The 15,358-nt window shown below is 34.8% G+C and overlaps 1 protein-coding gene across 2 annotated transcripts; it reads right to left on the bottom strand.

Annotated features, from left to right (window-relative positions):
* Positions 1-2,350: 2,350 nt before the first annotated feature.
* Med (Medea) lies at positions 2,351-15,354 on the bottom strand. 2 transcript variants are annotated; one of them, XM_053759589.1, is made up of 14 exons: positions 15,195-15,354; positions 14,612-14,850; positions 13,766-13,940; positions 12,606-12,809; positions 11,685-12,239; positions 11,440-11,559; positions 10,648-10,770; positions 9,982-10,089; positions 9,105-9,235; positions 8,724-8,815; positions 8,006-8,174; positions 7,284-7,410; positions 6,816-6,960; positions 2,351-6,473 (listed from the first exon to the last, which is right to left on the bottom strand). In XM_053759589.1, the coding sequence occupies exons 2-14, from the start codon at positions 14,846-14,848 to the stop codon at positions 6,404-6,406; spliced, it is 2,256 nt and encodes a 751-aa protein (XP_053615564.1). In that variant the 5' UTR covers positions 14,849-14,850; positions 15,195-15,354; the 3' UTR covers positions 2,351-6,403. The 2 variants fall into 2 exon arrangements, with proteins under 2 accessions (XP_053615564.1, XP_053615565.1); XM_053759590.1 differs by lacking the exon at positions 11,685-12,239.
* Positions 15,355-15,358: the final 4 nt, after the last annotated feature.

Below are 15,358 nucleotides of genomic sequence, written 5' to 3'. Positions count from 1 at the left end.
CAGTATTTCATATAAATGCAAAAGAAAACTACGACCGAAATAGCATGAAAGAAAACCGTTAAAAATATTAAGTAGGATGTGGCTTACATAACTTACTTACTTCATTTACCTAAATCACATTGAAATAGTAATAATAATAGTACCTAGTAGTGAATAAATTATGTATAAATTATATAAAGTAATTACCTATATGTACTTAAACATGATGAGGTTCTTTATTACTATTTACCTACTTTCTACCATGACTAAGTCATAAAAAGTAGAAAAAAAAGAGCAATTTTAAAATAAAAATCATGTTTAGGTACTTATTGGACAATGCTTGTCACCAATCTATTCTTTTGAACTTTGTCACAACTTTGACGCCATTACGCTATGAAATAATATACCTATATAATGAATATAATATTTACTTGCTGCTGAAATAAACAATTTTGTTTACGTGATCCCGATCGGTAATGATATATTTCGTGATACAAATACAAAAATCACAGATAAAAATAAATGGAGTGCATAAACTTCATATCCGTGAAACGTATTTGATCTGCAAAATAACGATCGTGTGAAGGTTTCGTAAACAAATTTGCCCTCGTCTAGAAATTAAATGGGATTTTAACCACACACACACGTACCTAATAACTCAATGCCGATCAGCACGTAGAATGAAATGGTAAATCGTGAAATGAAATTCATTATACTTTTCAGCTAAATCGTATGGTAATTATAAAGCCTAATCGTAAGGAAGGTACATTTGTACGCTAGTATGCAGAATAAAGGTAGGTATATAACTATGCTTTTGATAGTTAAGGTTTAGCTGGTCAGTCCGAATTTCAAATAATAAGGAAGCTAAAGCATTGCATTTTTGAACAAACTAAATATATCTAGATACGCCCATTACAAAATATTTTGTAGAGTTGGTATTTTCGAAGTAGTTCGACATCACACACGACCTCAAGCCATGCGAGACCAGCTTTTTCTGTAATTTGTTTTCTGTAAATTTTTGGGGTGGGCACTGCTCACCCGGACCATACACGCATTTAGGTAAAGCAGGCAACTTGAGTGGAAGCTATAAAATTAGATGTTAGATTTAGCCTGAAGGTTGCCACTGACACTCGTCACTTCCTTGAGATAATTTCGGTTTCTCTACACATCTACCACAATACTATGGCTAACATCAATAAGTATAATAAAAAGAGCGCTAATATGTGATGCAATTTTTTTACGCGTGATACTGAGATTATACAGTTCTTGATAAGTGCTATGTGCTCAGAAGCCCTAATCGATTTTATCTCTACCAGAAACACTCATGAGTGTCTATCAGCATGTCTCTGGTCGTTCCGAAACATTTGTTTCGTAGCTTTGATAATCGAATCACATTTAGCCGAATCGACACCATGTGATCTTTCAATAGTAATGCATATCATTACTATTGAAAGCCTCAGTGGTCTTTCAAAAGTAATGCATATCATTACTATTGAAAGACCACTGAGACTCGATTTTGACTTTAGCAGCAAATTCGACACCCTACCCAATTTCATGACATATTTTATATATCTTTCACGTTTGCGTTGGAACTCTGCCGAAGCTGAGAGTGAGTCGCCATCAGTATTTATAGTGTGACCGAAAGACGAAATTCTATTAGAGTGTGGTCTAAGAAGCGAATTTAAGCGGTTTTTATAAGCTTTTATTTAACTTGCAATGTGTATGTATATGTGGAATCTTGCAACCAAGATTATGCATTATGTATGATACACCCAGACGTAGGATCTCTTAGTAGGTACTCGGAGTACCTACTAATTCCATGCTAACAACAATGAAAGCTTGTGTCAAAAATGACATTTCTGTAAAAAACCTTATTTTATTTCATGTGAGCTTACTAATCGAAGAGTGAAATCAGGACAGAAGGAGTGTTGAAAAAGTTGTGTTGTATTTGTATCCTCTACCAACACTACAAGATAGGTTATGTATATTTTTACTAAATCGAGTAGTCTTTGGGTTTATCGGATTAAATCGTTTATCGGATAAAAATGAAACAATCGTTTTACCGTATATTTTAACCCATTTTTGGCCAGCGTTACCCTAATGTAACAGTAAAATGTTCTTTTTTTGGGATCTGATAGGATAGCACCTATCGCTTCCGCTTGTAAATTTTGAACCAAGATGTCATTATTTTCGAAATGATACAAAACAACAAATTGCGAACGATTAAATAGTAAAAATGGATTTGGATATAACCTTATGCTATATTATCGTAACCATAGTAAAATGTATAGAATACAGATCATCTTGGCACGAAACTATGCACAATGCACATATTTCACTTACGTTTTGGGATATGAATAAAATAAATAAATACTGAGAATAATGTACTTTTATTAGTACGAACAATGTGTCTCGTAATAAAATAATATGTGGTACAAAGAGTTAACCAAATAATCGACCAAAGTGTTAAATAAACGCACTATTTAACTATAAATAAAAGGAAATTTGATAATTTTATAAAACAAACTCTTCTATGAATACATTTTGAACATGTTATTGCTTTAAAATTTATATACTTACTAAATTAGTATTTATTGCAAAGCTATTTCATATTAGGACATTTTGTATAGTGTTGTATATTAGTTGACTGACAAAATGTTCTCAAAAATATAGAAAATGTAAAGTACAAAATCAAATCGGGACATAACGTTGACAGCTTTAAGTATTAACTATTCCGACACATGTAACTATAAAAACATTCGTTAAATTAAAGTGTCGAAATTAAACTGTGTTGACAACGTATCTTAAATACAATGCTCATTATACTGCCATGTAACTTTCAACTTTATTCTGCAGTGAAGGTTAATATCGAAATCCAGATAATCTCGTGTTGTGCTTGAAAAAAATATGGAATAATAACATTTAAATCGTAAGCCTTAAGGGCCAAACTCGCGTTCACGACTCGCGTATTTACAAAAGCGAACAGTTACGTCCAACAATCAACTTTGGATAACTTCGGTATATCTTCAAAAACTGCAATGGTTTCACATAAAATTGAAATTTGAAACAGCTTGGGTAAGTAACTGCTTAATGTAGAATTTGACAAATATCATTCAAAACTTGAACATCTTTAAAAAACTTACCACATAATAATATCTAAAAACCCTTTGAATCCTTTTCATCACTATAAAAGAGGTATTTTTGATATAATTTTTGTGAAGCTTATTATGAGAAATTTCTTGAATATAATTTCTAAGTACCGACTCGCAAACACCTGTATATATTATAATATTTTAAGTGATAGCACGTTTGTATACATCAAAGTAATTATTTGACGACACAAAAAAAATGCTTAAAATCTCAACAAAATCTTTTATTTAAATAAAAAAAAAGTGCGACAACCCAACTACGTTTAAAGTAGCCCAATTTTTTTTTTTAAAAAAGATAATATAGAACCAAACAGTTTGTATATACAAATGTGCTTTCGCCTCTGCAGTTTTCTCCGCTCGCATCTCAGTATATTAAAAATATCCATATTAATTTCCATAAATTGTACTATTTACACAACTCGCACTCCAAAACATTAAGTGGTAACAATAATTTGTAGAATCGAAAAGAAAAATAATTGTAAGACCTATTTTCACTGATCATATATGAATCAAGGTGTTAATATTTTTATATTGCAATAAATATATATTTATCAGACGAATATACACTTTTTTCAATATTAATATAATTTATAGTAATCATAAATAAAATCCACAATTACGCAAATTAGTATATATTTTTTGTAATGTTCAGGGGAATCATTTTTATGCCAAAATGTGATCAGTGATAACAAGTAATCAAAATCAATAACAAATATAAACCGAATTGTGATGTCAGTAACAAATTAATATCTCAGGAATATTTACCGAAAATAATATATAACAAATCCTGAACTGCTCTCTTTACCATCTAATATTTATTCATAAAAACTAAGCTCGAATAATAATTAAAAAAACACTCACTAACAGTAATAAAACGTATCAATCGTATGTGCAAGTCGTAATAAAATATTAAAGCAATTCTTAAGCAAACTACGAAATCTCAAATAATGAGGGTTCAAAATACAAAAACGCAACCATACACAACAACTCACTATAACTACAATTACAGAAGGGGCCAAAAATATTGATAGAGAGAAAAAAATTACATTATTTTTTTCTTCTAACTTTATGGGAAGGACATCAAAGCCATAACTCTGTCATTTTTTAAACTAGGTAACAAAGTATTTATATATTGAAAATAGATGTGTATGTAAAAAGCAAATAACCCCTTCCATTTCCCGAGTCAAATTTCGGACCCATTTTCCCACTATACTCTTACACTATGTACCTACTAAACCGTTTACGATTCGTACACAAAATATGTCATTTTATACTTAGACTAACTTAGTCTAACATTCACCAAAGATGAGAGGTTTTGGCGAGTGTTCGCAGCGGCCGAGCATCCTAGCTTATCGACATTTTGTTAGCACATCACAGATCATCTAAAATAATTTAGCTAAATTGCATGAATTTCTGAATTTAATCATTATTTATTATTTTCAAAAAGCATAGATAATGGAAGCTAATGCCAATATATCCAAATCGATTTTCTTACAAAAATTTAGTTTCAAATAAAAATATTAAAAAACTCATAATCTGATCAATCAAGTTCTAGGGTCTTACGTAATTTTTTTTTGTACGATTCATGCAATTCCACTAATTAGGCACATCAAACTATAAAATACAACCTCACCTACCCCGCTCTCGCCGCATATCCTATCATAAATTACGTAACTAACACTAATCTATCTTACACTCACTAGGACAAAAGCTAATCCGATTTGGCTTCTTTCAAGTTGAACTATAATTATGTCTTGTCGTATTTAACCTTATTTTAGTACAAAAATGCCTTATTTGGTATAACTGCTGCTAAAATTCGTATAAAGTTCACTAACTCATACTTGAGCTGATTCATGTTAAATATTATCTTAAATAACGATTTTTTAAGATTTGTGAAAATAGTTTAGTGAGATCCTTCACTCTATTATTTAGTTTGTTCTCTCAATACTGTTATATAATATATAGATAGCTACATTTAAACCTACATGTATTATAAGGGTGATCAGTAAAGAGTAAGTATGTTTCGTTTCAGGTGTGTTATTGCTAACGACATACATGTATACATGAAATGTATGACTGTGGCGTGGAACTATTTTCAAAGGAACACCTGATCCTTACACAGCCCCTAAAAATATATGTATATCAACCAAGTGATGCACAAGTTTTTTCCAGTAATCAATGATTGAAATTAGCAATATCTTTAATTATTACATCAAAGCTAAACTGGCTACTAGCTATGCTGAACTAAAATAAACCTTTACTCAATTTGTATTCTAAAAACGCTGAAGTACAAACTTTGTTCGTATTACAGCAATTTTATAGTATGCATGAAACAAAGTGAAGTTACAATATCATTTTTGCTTACAGACCACCCTTATTTAGTAAATAAATACAAGACATAAATTATCAGTTCACCTTTTTTTTATAAACACGAGCGATGCAACACTGTGCAATGATTGTTACCTTTCATAAACATACCAATCCAAAACAATTTCCAACAATTTTGGGAAAACGGAAGACAAAATAAAAGAATCAATTTGGAAGACAGGGCCGAAAAGTAAAATATAGATAAAAAATATTATAACAACTTATAAAATGCTATATGGCAACCATAACGTAATTAGTAATCACTATTTGATTTATTATTTTATATAGTTCAATGAAAATTAATTGTAAATTGTTTTCGAAGTTACAACAAAACCTAGAGCTAGAGGTTCACATTTTATGAGTGCACCAATACTATAACTGATACTGATAAGAGTTTATGTGAGAAAATATAAAATATACTTTAATGGTAAATGTTATATTAAAAATTCATTTTACATTGTGAAACCCAGGAGGCCAACCCTTTTTAAAATTTGTATTATCATGTCTTGCTATAGAAAGTAGATATTTATAACGAAGACAAAGTTTGACAATAAAAACAACAGGTTTACTCACGATGTTTTCCTTACAGGAAGCAAGTAAACAACACGACGTGTCTTATTGGCATAGACTATTAGTGCCACATTTGAATAATTAAAGTAATACAAAAAATAACACAAACTCCTGTGACACATGTAGGATTCGAACTTAAGACTTTTCAATCACACAGTCTGAACCACCACTGCTTCAGTCACAAAACCAGTACACTCATAAAACACTCCTCCCTGAGCCTGAACGTCCCAACACTTGTCACGCCAACACAATCCGTACACGACACTACACTGTCAACACTGTCACTGCACGGCACACGGTCCGTTCGCTCGAAGGCCTCAAAAGAAGCCGATCAACTCCTACTCGATGGTGCTCCGCGGACCGTCGATGGGCATCGTGTGGAGTACCTCATCCAATAACTGCAAAGCCCTGGAATTAAATTAAAAGAAAATGCGTGGATGAAAAAGCCTCCTAAACCATATTTATCAGATAAAATAAGAATGATCCAGATATAAGAATGGAGTTCTTTTGTATAATTAAAAATTTCCTTGAACATGTTGCATATGACATTTGGAAAACTACGTCAACTGGTAAAGTAGACTGTTTCGACAAGTAGACTGATCAGGAAAGCAAACTGATGGTTCCAGAGGGTTCGAAGCAACGTGCCCAGTATGCTGGTAGCATTTCTCCACCGAACTGCGAGGTTTATATGCTGAGCAAAGAAAATACCCGGTAACTCGCTGTTGTTTTAGTTAAGTTACATATGCATACCTATGGAGATGCACTTCAACCCAGCATGGGGTCTCCTTGATTGAGGTCCGCGGGTAGTCGGGGCCCCAGCCCTTCACGAACGACAGCCGCACGATGCACAGCCGCCGCAGGTCGTCCACGCCGATACCCGCTGCTGCTGTTAGACCTACACAATAAACTTTACTAATCAGGTCACCTGTCATCTAATTCTCATTATGTGATGATGATGTTAATCAGCGTGCGCATCTAGGTCATAGACAATAGCAAGTTTGCAACCAATGACGACAAGCACAGAGTATCTAATATTTCAGCTGAGCATTTTGTTTTTGTTATGTAGTCACGCTATTTACAATCATGGTCGCCTGTGTTTCGCCGTCCTGTAAATCAAGATCAATCAAGAGACAAAATTAAAATTTGTTCTTGAAAAATAAAATAAACACCCAAGGTCACTCACCCACAGTGACTGTGATGTTACTGTACATAACTTACACTTGTTCATCTGCGCGTGTTGCGGCTGGATGTGGCCGGCGACGGCTGCAGCCTGCGCCGCGGCGGCCGCCTGCGCTGTGGCCGCCTGCGTCTGCATCTGACGGTGGCATTGCCGCAGGTCGAACACCTGGGGACGAGTTACAGTGTCATAAATCAAAATGACCCCGAATATAATAATACCAATGAAGAGAAACGATTTGTATTTTTGTTTTTTTTTTTGTAATGGATAAATTAAAAAACTACTAGCCGATTTTGATGTATGGTTATGGTTTTACCCGAGCAAAGCCGGGGCGAGCCGCTAGTACAAAGTAGTTGTCTGTGTATAAAATGATGAAATATAATTTCAATTGATTATTTGTAACATTTAGTTTTTTTTTTGTTCTCTTAAAACGCTTGACTCCCAAATTTGTAACGTCACTACTGGTGTCAGTGTCAAACAAGCCCCATATAATTTGAAACATGGATAAAAATCTCTGATTTGACTTGATGTTAACTTGCAATAATTATATATGTATATGTGATTCTTTGTTAATTTACTTGTATTATTAGTTTAGGGTAAGTTTTCTATTTATTACATGCACATCAACACATCTTAATGCTATATCTATTTGGTCTTATGGTTGACTGGTACAGACTGGTAGAGAATTCTATATAGCGTTTAGTACATAATTTTGTTTTTTTTTTAATTTTGTGCGCCAGTTTTAAATAATGGAATCACTGACCTTAATACACGCAGAAGGGTATATCTTGTGCACAGCGTCACCGGGCGCTCTTCCCGCCTCCCTGTCCAAGTAGTACGACTGCACGAACACCGAGTGGTCGGACAAACAACGGAGCCAAACATCGCCTTCGCCTCGCAGATCAAGTTGAACGCCTTTGCCAATATGCAGTCTGAAATAAAAATTTTGAAAATAATAATGGTTTAAATGCCGACTTATTATTATAGGCTAATTGACGACATCGTTGGGGCATTTGAATGTACATCTGGCGTAAATTAATTACAATTACAGTTAATATTTCTGGCGGTAAGTGTCGGTAAAACAGCTCAACTATACGCGTCGGTAAAGTAGCACTCTTGTATAAAATATAAAATGGATCAAGTTTTGTTTTATAACTTCCGGGTTCGATCCCCAGTCGGATCATGATGGAAAACGATCATTTTCTGATTGGCCCGGGTCTTGGATGTTTATCTATATATGTACTTGTTATAAAATATAGTATCGTTGAGTTAGTATCCCATAACACAAGTCTCGGAACTTACTTTGGGGCTAGCTCAATCTGTGTGATTTGTCCTAATATAATTATTTATTTATTTATTATTTAACTTACCGCACTATACAAAAACATATTCACTCACTCGACTTTAAAATATCTTAGCTTGAAGTAAGCTACACAAATAAGCAGTTTATGATCTGTATTTGGAAATAAAAATAATTCTACCTTGCTCGTTCGCTTTGTTCCGTTCTGTGTACATTACTTAGGGCTCCTAGACAAAATCTGTTGCCTCCTGAAGGATCCACATAGCCGTCCACCTAAAACAATAAAAGTAATATTTTGGATGTAATTTAAAATATTATATATTAAGTGTAATATGGCATTAGGGACGAGTGTAAAAACAATTTTGTTGATTTAATAATATGACTATCAGGGTGGTATTTCCAAATAAACATAGTATACCGTATTACAAGCTTTTATTTAAAAGGGCGCAAACTCTCACACTTTGTTATTAATTTCTTTTATGTATTATAAGCGAAAACTAAAAACTTAATGCTAGTTTTTTAAAGTTAAAAATAACTAGTTATTTCACCATTTGATACTTACAGTAACGTTGGGTCTGCTGGAGGGAACCTTGAAGGTCTCCCCAACTTGCGTGTCGAGCTCGAAGTACGCAACAGAGCACCAGTACTCTGGTGCTGGCTGGCTTGACAGTAAACCGCCGGGATTGCCATTAACTAAAAATTAATTGTAGAATTCATATTTAAATATAAACTGTTATAGAACGCACAAGAGCATAAGCCTTATAGTATTCAGTTATAAATAATTTATTTCTTTATCACTAGATAAAGAAATTAATTATGTGTTAAAAACTGCAAACAACTTATTTATGTATTGGTGCACGCAACAGTTTACAACTTAAACATTACAACAGTATATTATATACGGTTTGTAAAGGTTAGTTGTAGTAAGACCAAATGTAGGTAGACAAATGTGGGTAGACAGGGTGGGTAAATTTCACGAGCGTTTGAACGCGACGTGTAGCGATTCATTAGGGTCCGATAATGTTTTTAAATAAACATTTCTTTTTTGATTAAACATTTATAAAATTAACTGTAGCAGTACTTTAGGTAATTGAATTAATAACTGTCTATGGTAAAAATAAACACTAATGACCGCCCGCGATGAAGTTCAAAACGATCGTGAAATTCACAAACAAATATACAAAAGCGCAACAAAGTCAATTATATAGGTGTAGTGGCCCGTCTCGGCTTCGCTCAGGTACATAATAAATTATACATATAAACCTCAGAAATTTCATTATCTATTTTAAAAACCCACATCAAAATCCGTTACGTAGTTTGAAAGATCTAAATATATATAGGGAGAGACGGCGGGAAGCGACTTTGTTTTATCTATGTAGTGATAGTAAAGTGAGTGCTAAATTTACAATACCAACAAGATGATCATGGATATATCTCACAGTAATGGTGATGGTGCGGCGTTTGCGTGTCCTGCGGCGCGGGGGGCGCGGCGGGGGGCGGGGCGAGGCTCTGCGTATACGTCAGCGTGTTGTTGCCCGTCCAGGTACCTACCCCAATATCATAAATCAACATTCTAATCCTATCTTCCTAACTAATCCTCTTCATAAAAAGTTTTAGCATGTTTTAAGATAAAGTACTTTAAAATATTTGACATTGACAGACAGAGACAAAACACACTTCAGTTTAAAGTATACTTTAACTTTTTATGAATAACAGGGTAATATTATAAATGAGTCTTGATTCGATTTGACAACTGAAACTGAACTTTCGTCGTAAATTATTATATACATTGACGTACACTGCCAAATAGTTTAGAACTTTTATATTCTTAGTGATACTCAATGTCTTTCTTCCTTATACTACCAAAAAAAGTATAAACAAAGATATATTGAATTGAATAAGCCCTTCTGGCATGATAGGGACCAACACAGTTTGAATGAGTTTCCTTCGGCGTTTCTTCTCAGCAGTGGTGGTCGTTCAGAAATGCTAGTAGTTTGTAGCTTTGGTAAACATCATTTAATTTAGAATATGACGTGGAAAAGTGCCCGTGAAAGCCTAATTTCATTTAATAAATGATTTAATAAAATAAAAAACATATTTCTCACCCTGTTGCTGTTGCTGGGTGCGGTGGGGTAGTGGGCTGGGCTGTGGAGCGGGGCTGGTGGCTGTGGCGAAGCCGTTCTGCTGGGAGGTCTCCGCGGCCACTGGAGAGACCGCCGCTGTGCCTACTGTAAGTTTGATCACGGTGTAGACAAAGACCAATCACATTTTCACTTCATTGTAAAGTTCGACATTATGATTGGATGTAAGACGCCTAAAATTTTAAGCTCTAGAACACAGAGCAAATTCTTCGTCTTAGAATTTCTGAAGAGCGTAAAAAAATCTCATACAAAATAAAATGCTCTAGAGCAAAAAGTAACATTTTCATCTAATCAGCTGTTATGTGGCCAATTAAGTGGCCAAGTACGAAAAAATATTAGAATGCTTATTTATACAATTTGTCAATTTCTAAGTGAAAAGCAGAGTATACACCTCGGTAGTTACTATCCAATCCACCCTCATAGTGTTACGCCTACGATAGTTACGCCTTGTCTAAAATGCTTCACTTTACTCTCATTTTTAAAGGCCATTAATTAATTATATTCGTATATATATTGGCAAGTTTTGAAAACTGTTCTTCAAAATGTTACATATCTTGAAATTTCTCTGGCAACACCATTTTCAAAACTTAATGAGATGAAAAAATTCAGGACATCTATCACAAACAAGGGTCACAAAGAATATAAACTTTTTCTTCTCAAGACTTACGTAAAATATTCTAAAGTGTGTATTTTAGTACATTAATTTCCAAACATACAATCGCAAGCTGAAATTTTTAAATGTGAATACTAACTTACCTGGCAAAGTCTGTGTTAATTGAGTATCTGTGGTAGTTTGTTCTGAGGTGAAAAAGGTTGTAGTTGTACCGTCTATCAGAGGTGTGGTGCCGCCTGGTGACATACTGACCGGCAAAGCCGCTGAAAGAAATAGTCAACTTCATACTAACTACACACAGTAAAATAAAAAATAGCATCACACAAACTACGAAAAAAATCAAGTGTGTACTAAAAATAATAGTGCAAAATAAAATAATTAAGCTTACAATGGTTCAGTCTTTTAGGCAGCCACATCGCTCGCGCGTCCATTGTATCAGGGGGCTCCAGTTTCGGAGCTATGGCCCTTTGCTGCCCCATAGCCATCTGATGAGGACTTGGGATCGGCATTCCTTGATTCATATTCTGCATTTGAGGGGTACCCGGTGACATCTGAGTAGGCGCTGAGGCCATTCTCGGTGAAGCCATCTGCGGCACATTTGTCCCCATTTGCGGGGTCCCTGGCCCCATTTGCGGTGTCCCCGGTCCCATCTGAGGTGTTCCAGGGCCAATTTGGGGAGTTCCAGGACCCATTTGGGGAGTTCCAGGACCCATTTGGGGAGTTCCAGGTCCCATTTGGGGAGTTCCAGGACCCATTTGGGGAGTTCCAGGGGGTAATTGAGGGGTGCCAGGCATCATTTGCTGTTGAGGCATCTGGTTGTTGCCATGTGGTGAGATCATTTGTTGTGCCGGCGAGTGTACCATCTGTGGAGGGGCTCCCGGCGGCCGTATAGGAGGTCGGGGCCCGTGCGACGGCGAAAACATGTTCGGAACGCCTTCCGGCGCTGACACGAAAAAAAGCAAAGAAAAATTAGCATGCAAAACAATCCGGCAAATAATTCTAAGTACCAAAATAAAGTATGAAAATTTGCAAAATAAACCAAGATCACAATTACTGAACAAGGTACTAAAATATTCCAACTGGATTCCTGTTTATGAACTTTTGAATTATTATGATACTTATAATTGGAACAGGTAGCTAAACAATCTAATATGCAGTCAAAACTTCTTCAACAATTCCAATTCATGTCAGTGTTTCTTCTCAGCAGTGGCCATTTTGTATGATAACGGTACCTAGTATTTCGTAGCTTTGAAAATATATCAATATCTCATTTCAACGGTACAAACAAAGTATTTCTAACTAATCTTACTTTGCCCCTGGTTTATAATGATATTGGTGGTCTGAAACTGATGGTGTGGGATGGTGGAGTGGTGATGCCTCGGGCTGGTGGCGTGGTGTTGGATGGTCACCAGTTCTCCTGTGTCCATGTCCATGCCATTGCCACTAAGGCCGGCTGTGTATTCATCCTTCACTAGTCTACTTGGACCCGACTGAAGGGTCAATCCTGAAAGATCTGTAAGAATTCAAATTTATCATTTTTTATTCAACTTAGGATGACATCACTTAACCACTTCAAAAATTTACTTTAATTTACTGCCGAGTTCCAAACTTCGCTGCAGCATTTTCTTTAAGAGCGTCAGTAAGGAGAAATATTATCAAATATCATAGGCTATTGTGAATATGAAATTGATGAATCCAATTTTAATTTAAAAAAGATATTTAAGTAGGATTTTACAAGTACTGATAGTACAAGTGTAGATGATACGGCTTCTCACTCTTCCACTGCCCAGGCTCCTTTCAGTTCAGTGCAATACCCCACTGTAAGGGACTGTGTAGTTTCCTAGCACACTGCGATTTTGGCGCCACCTCTAGCGTTATAACTCACTCATAAAAGCATAGTATCTGTTCACGTGCACAAACTTTAACCGTTAATCTAACGTATTTGATTTATACACTTTGTCACTAGAGTCCAATCTGTGTACAGCGACACAAGTTATGACTGCAGTAATTTTGACAATTCTGAATAAAATTCAATAAAACATAGTATGAGAAACTGCTGCAATAGGAGGGGACAAACCTAAAATCTTTTACATAATAATGCATCAGTGAATACAAAAGATGTCTAGGCTAGGCACAAACTCGTTTGTGGACAATGCATAAGTTATGGATTTCAGATGGGGTCAGAAATTTCGGCGCATCTTACCTAGACTTAATCATAATGAGTACTTGTACTTGGACTGTGACCTGTTTCCCACTCAGTGGGAACTTTGGAATGTTGACATAGAATGAAACTATTATTTATTCATTCTTAATCTGAGTAGGTAAGTATGTGTATTTCATCAGATTTTTATACAATTTTGCACCATTACATCTCTCCAGAAGATTTAAATACATTTGCCCCTTGTGACAATAATTATCTCAATGTTACATAAGATTTAAAAACATTGGGAAATTTGGAACATGACTCACCTATGCCAGGTGAAACAACACGCTCATAATGATAAGGATTTACACAGACGGAGTCACATTTGAGATCAAAGGCAAACTGACAAAACTTGACGTGTTTCAACTCATTTTTGTGGAGATCCGGCCAGCGCCATATACGGGCATATATAACATGGGGAAATCCTTTGCGGCCAGCCACCTAAAAAAAATTACTTTTAATTTATAATAAATAAATAAAATTCTTTACTTTGGACCACTCCATATTGAATTTAATTTACAAAAAAAAAAACAAATTAAATGTACTGGCTACCAGCATAGTGTTTCAGCATATGGCAGTTGGGGTGCAAGGATATCACCTATAAAATGTTTCTTATCTTTTATTAACAAACTAGCAGCCAATTAAGCTAATACACATGTGCCCTAAAGTTTGGAGATTTTATCTCAATTATCTTAATAAATTATAAAGTTTTGATACTCAATGTACATGAACTTGTTTATTAACAAAGGTTGTAAGTATATATGATCAAACAGCACAAGTGACTGTTAAAAATTGAATGCAAGCAGCAATTTTCAAGTTCAGTAGTCAGTTTTATAAGAAAAATAATAACACTTGAATAAAAAGACAGGTATAAATTAAAAAGATGAGGTCATATACTGGGTGTAATTTGAAAGTCAATGTTCAATCCATTGATCTTGCAGGATTGAGAGACAATAGATAAATAATTGTTTGACCGGTGCATTTACACCGGTTCATAAGGTAGATGTTCGATTATGTAGAGACCGACTGCACAATCATATTTGAAGATAAACTTTTACAAATATACAAGTTATATTTACTGAATGAGATGGGAACACTATAACATAACATACCTGCAATCTGCCATCCAAAGTTCTCTGAATTGTAACACATTTGCTGGGGTGAGCTCCATTAGTGGTGATAGCAGTAATAAGTGAATCCAGTTCATCTCGCTTCTCCTTCAGTTTCTTCACTAGTGACTCTATAGCTCGTTTTGAAAAGCTCTCACTCTCCCCTCCCTGCCTATGGCACATTAGTGAATGTACTATGCTGAGGCAAGCATCTGCCGATGTAGGGGCTGTGGTGTTCATGGCTAAAACAACAAAGGCAAATTTTGTATTGGTACTAAATATTATTCTACAACTTGTATGTAACTATGAATAAACAACAATTTACTAAAAAATGGCCGAATTATTCCTAATAATTTACAATTTAGGAAAACCAAATTCATAAAATAAAAGGAATAACAAAGGTCACAAAAATTATATCTTTATAATAATGTCGTTTAATACGTCACAAACAGCCACTATATAACGAAAAGTATAAACAAATATTACATTTACAAAGGTAAATAAATCAAAGAACGACAAAATTATACGCATCGCACGTTCATCGATATCTAACTAGCGCTGACTCTAACAGCGTTAAATAACTTACCTATTTGTTGTGTGGATATCAGTTCCTATTAATATGGCTAAAAATATGGACAATCAATCGCAAAATCATGGATAAATTAGGAAAAAATAATTCCTTTATTGCTAGATGATACCAAAACAGAAAGCGACATTTTGATAGTGCATAGACAATTGTAGAAGATTAAA

This window comes from Plodia interpunctella, chromosome 19 (assembly GCF_027563975.2).
Source record: "Plodia interpunctella isolate USDA-ARS_2022_Savannah chromosome 19, ilPloInte3.2, whole genome shotgun sequence".
NCBI lineage: Eukaryota > Metazoa > Arthropoda > Insecta > Lepidoptera > Pyralidae > Plodia > Plodia interpunctella.
This window is presented reverse-complemented; position numbering and strand designations above follow the sequence as displayed.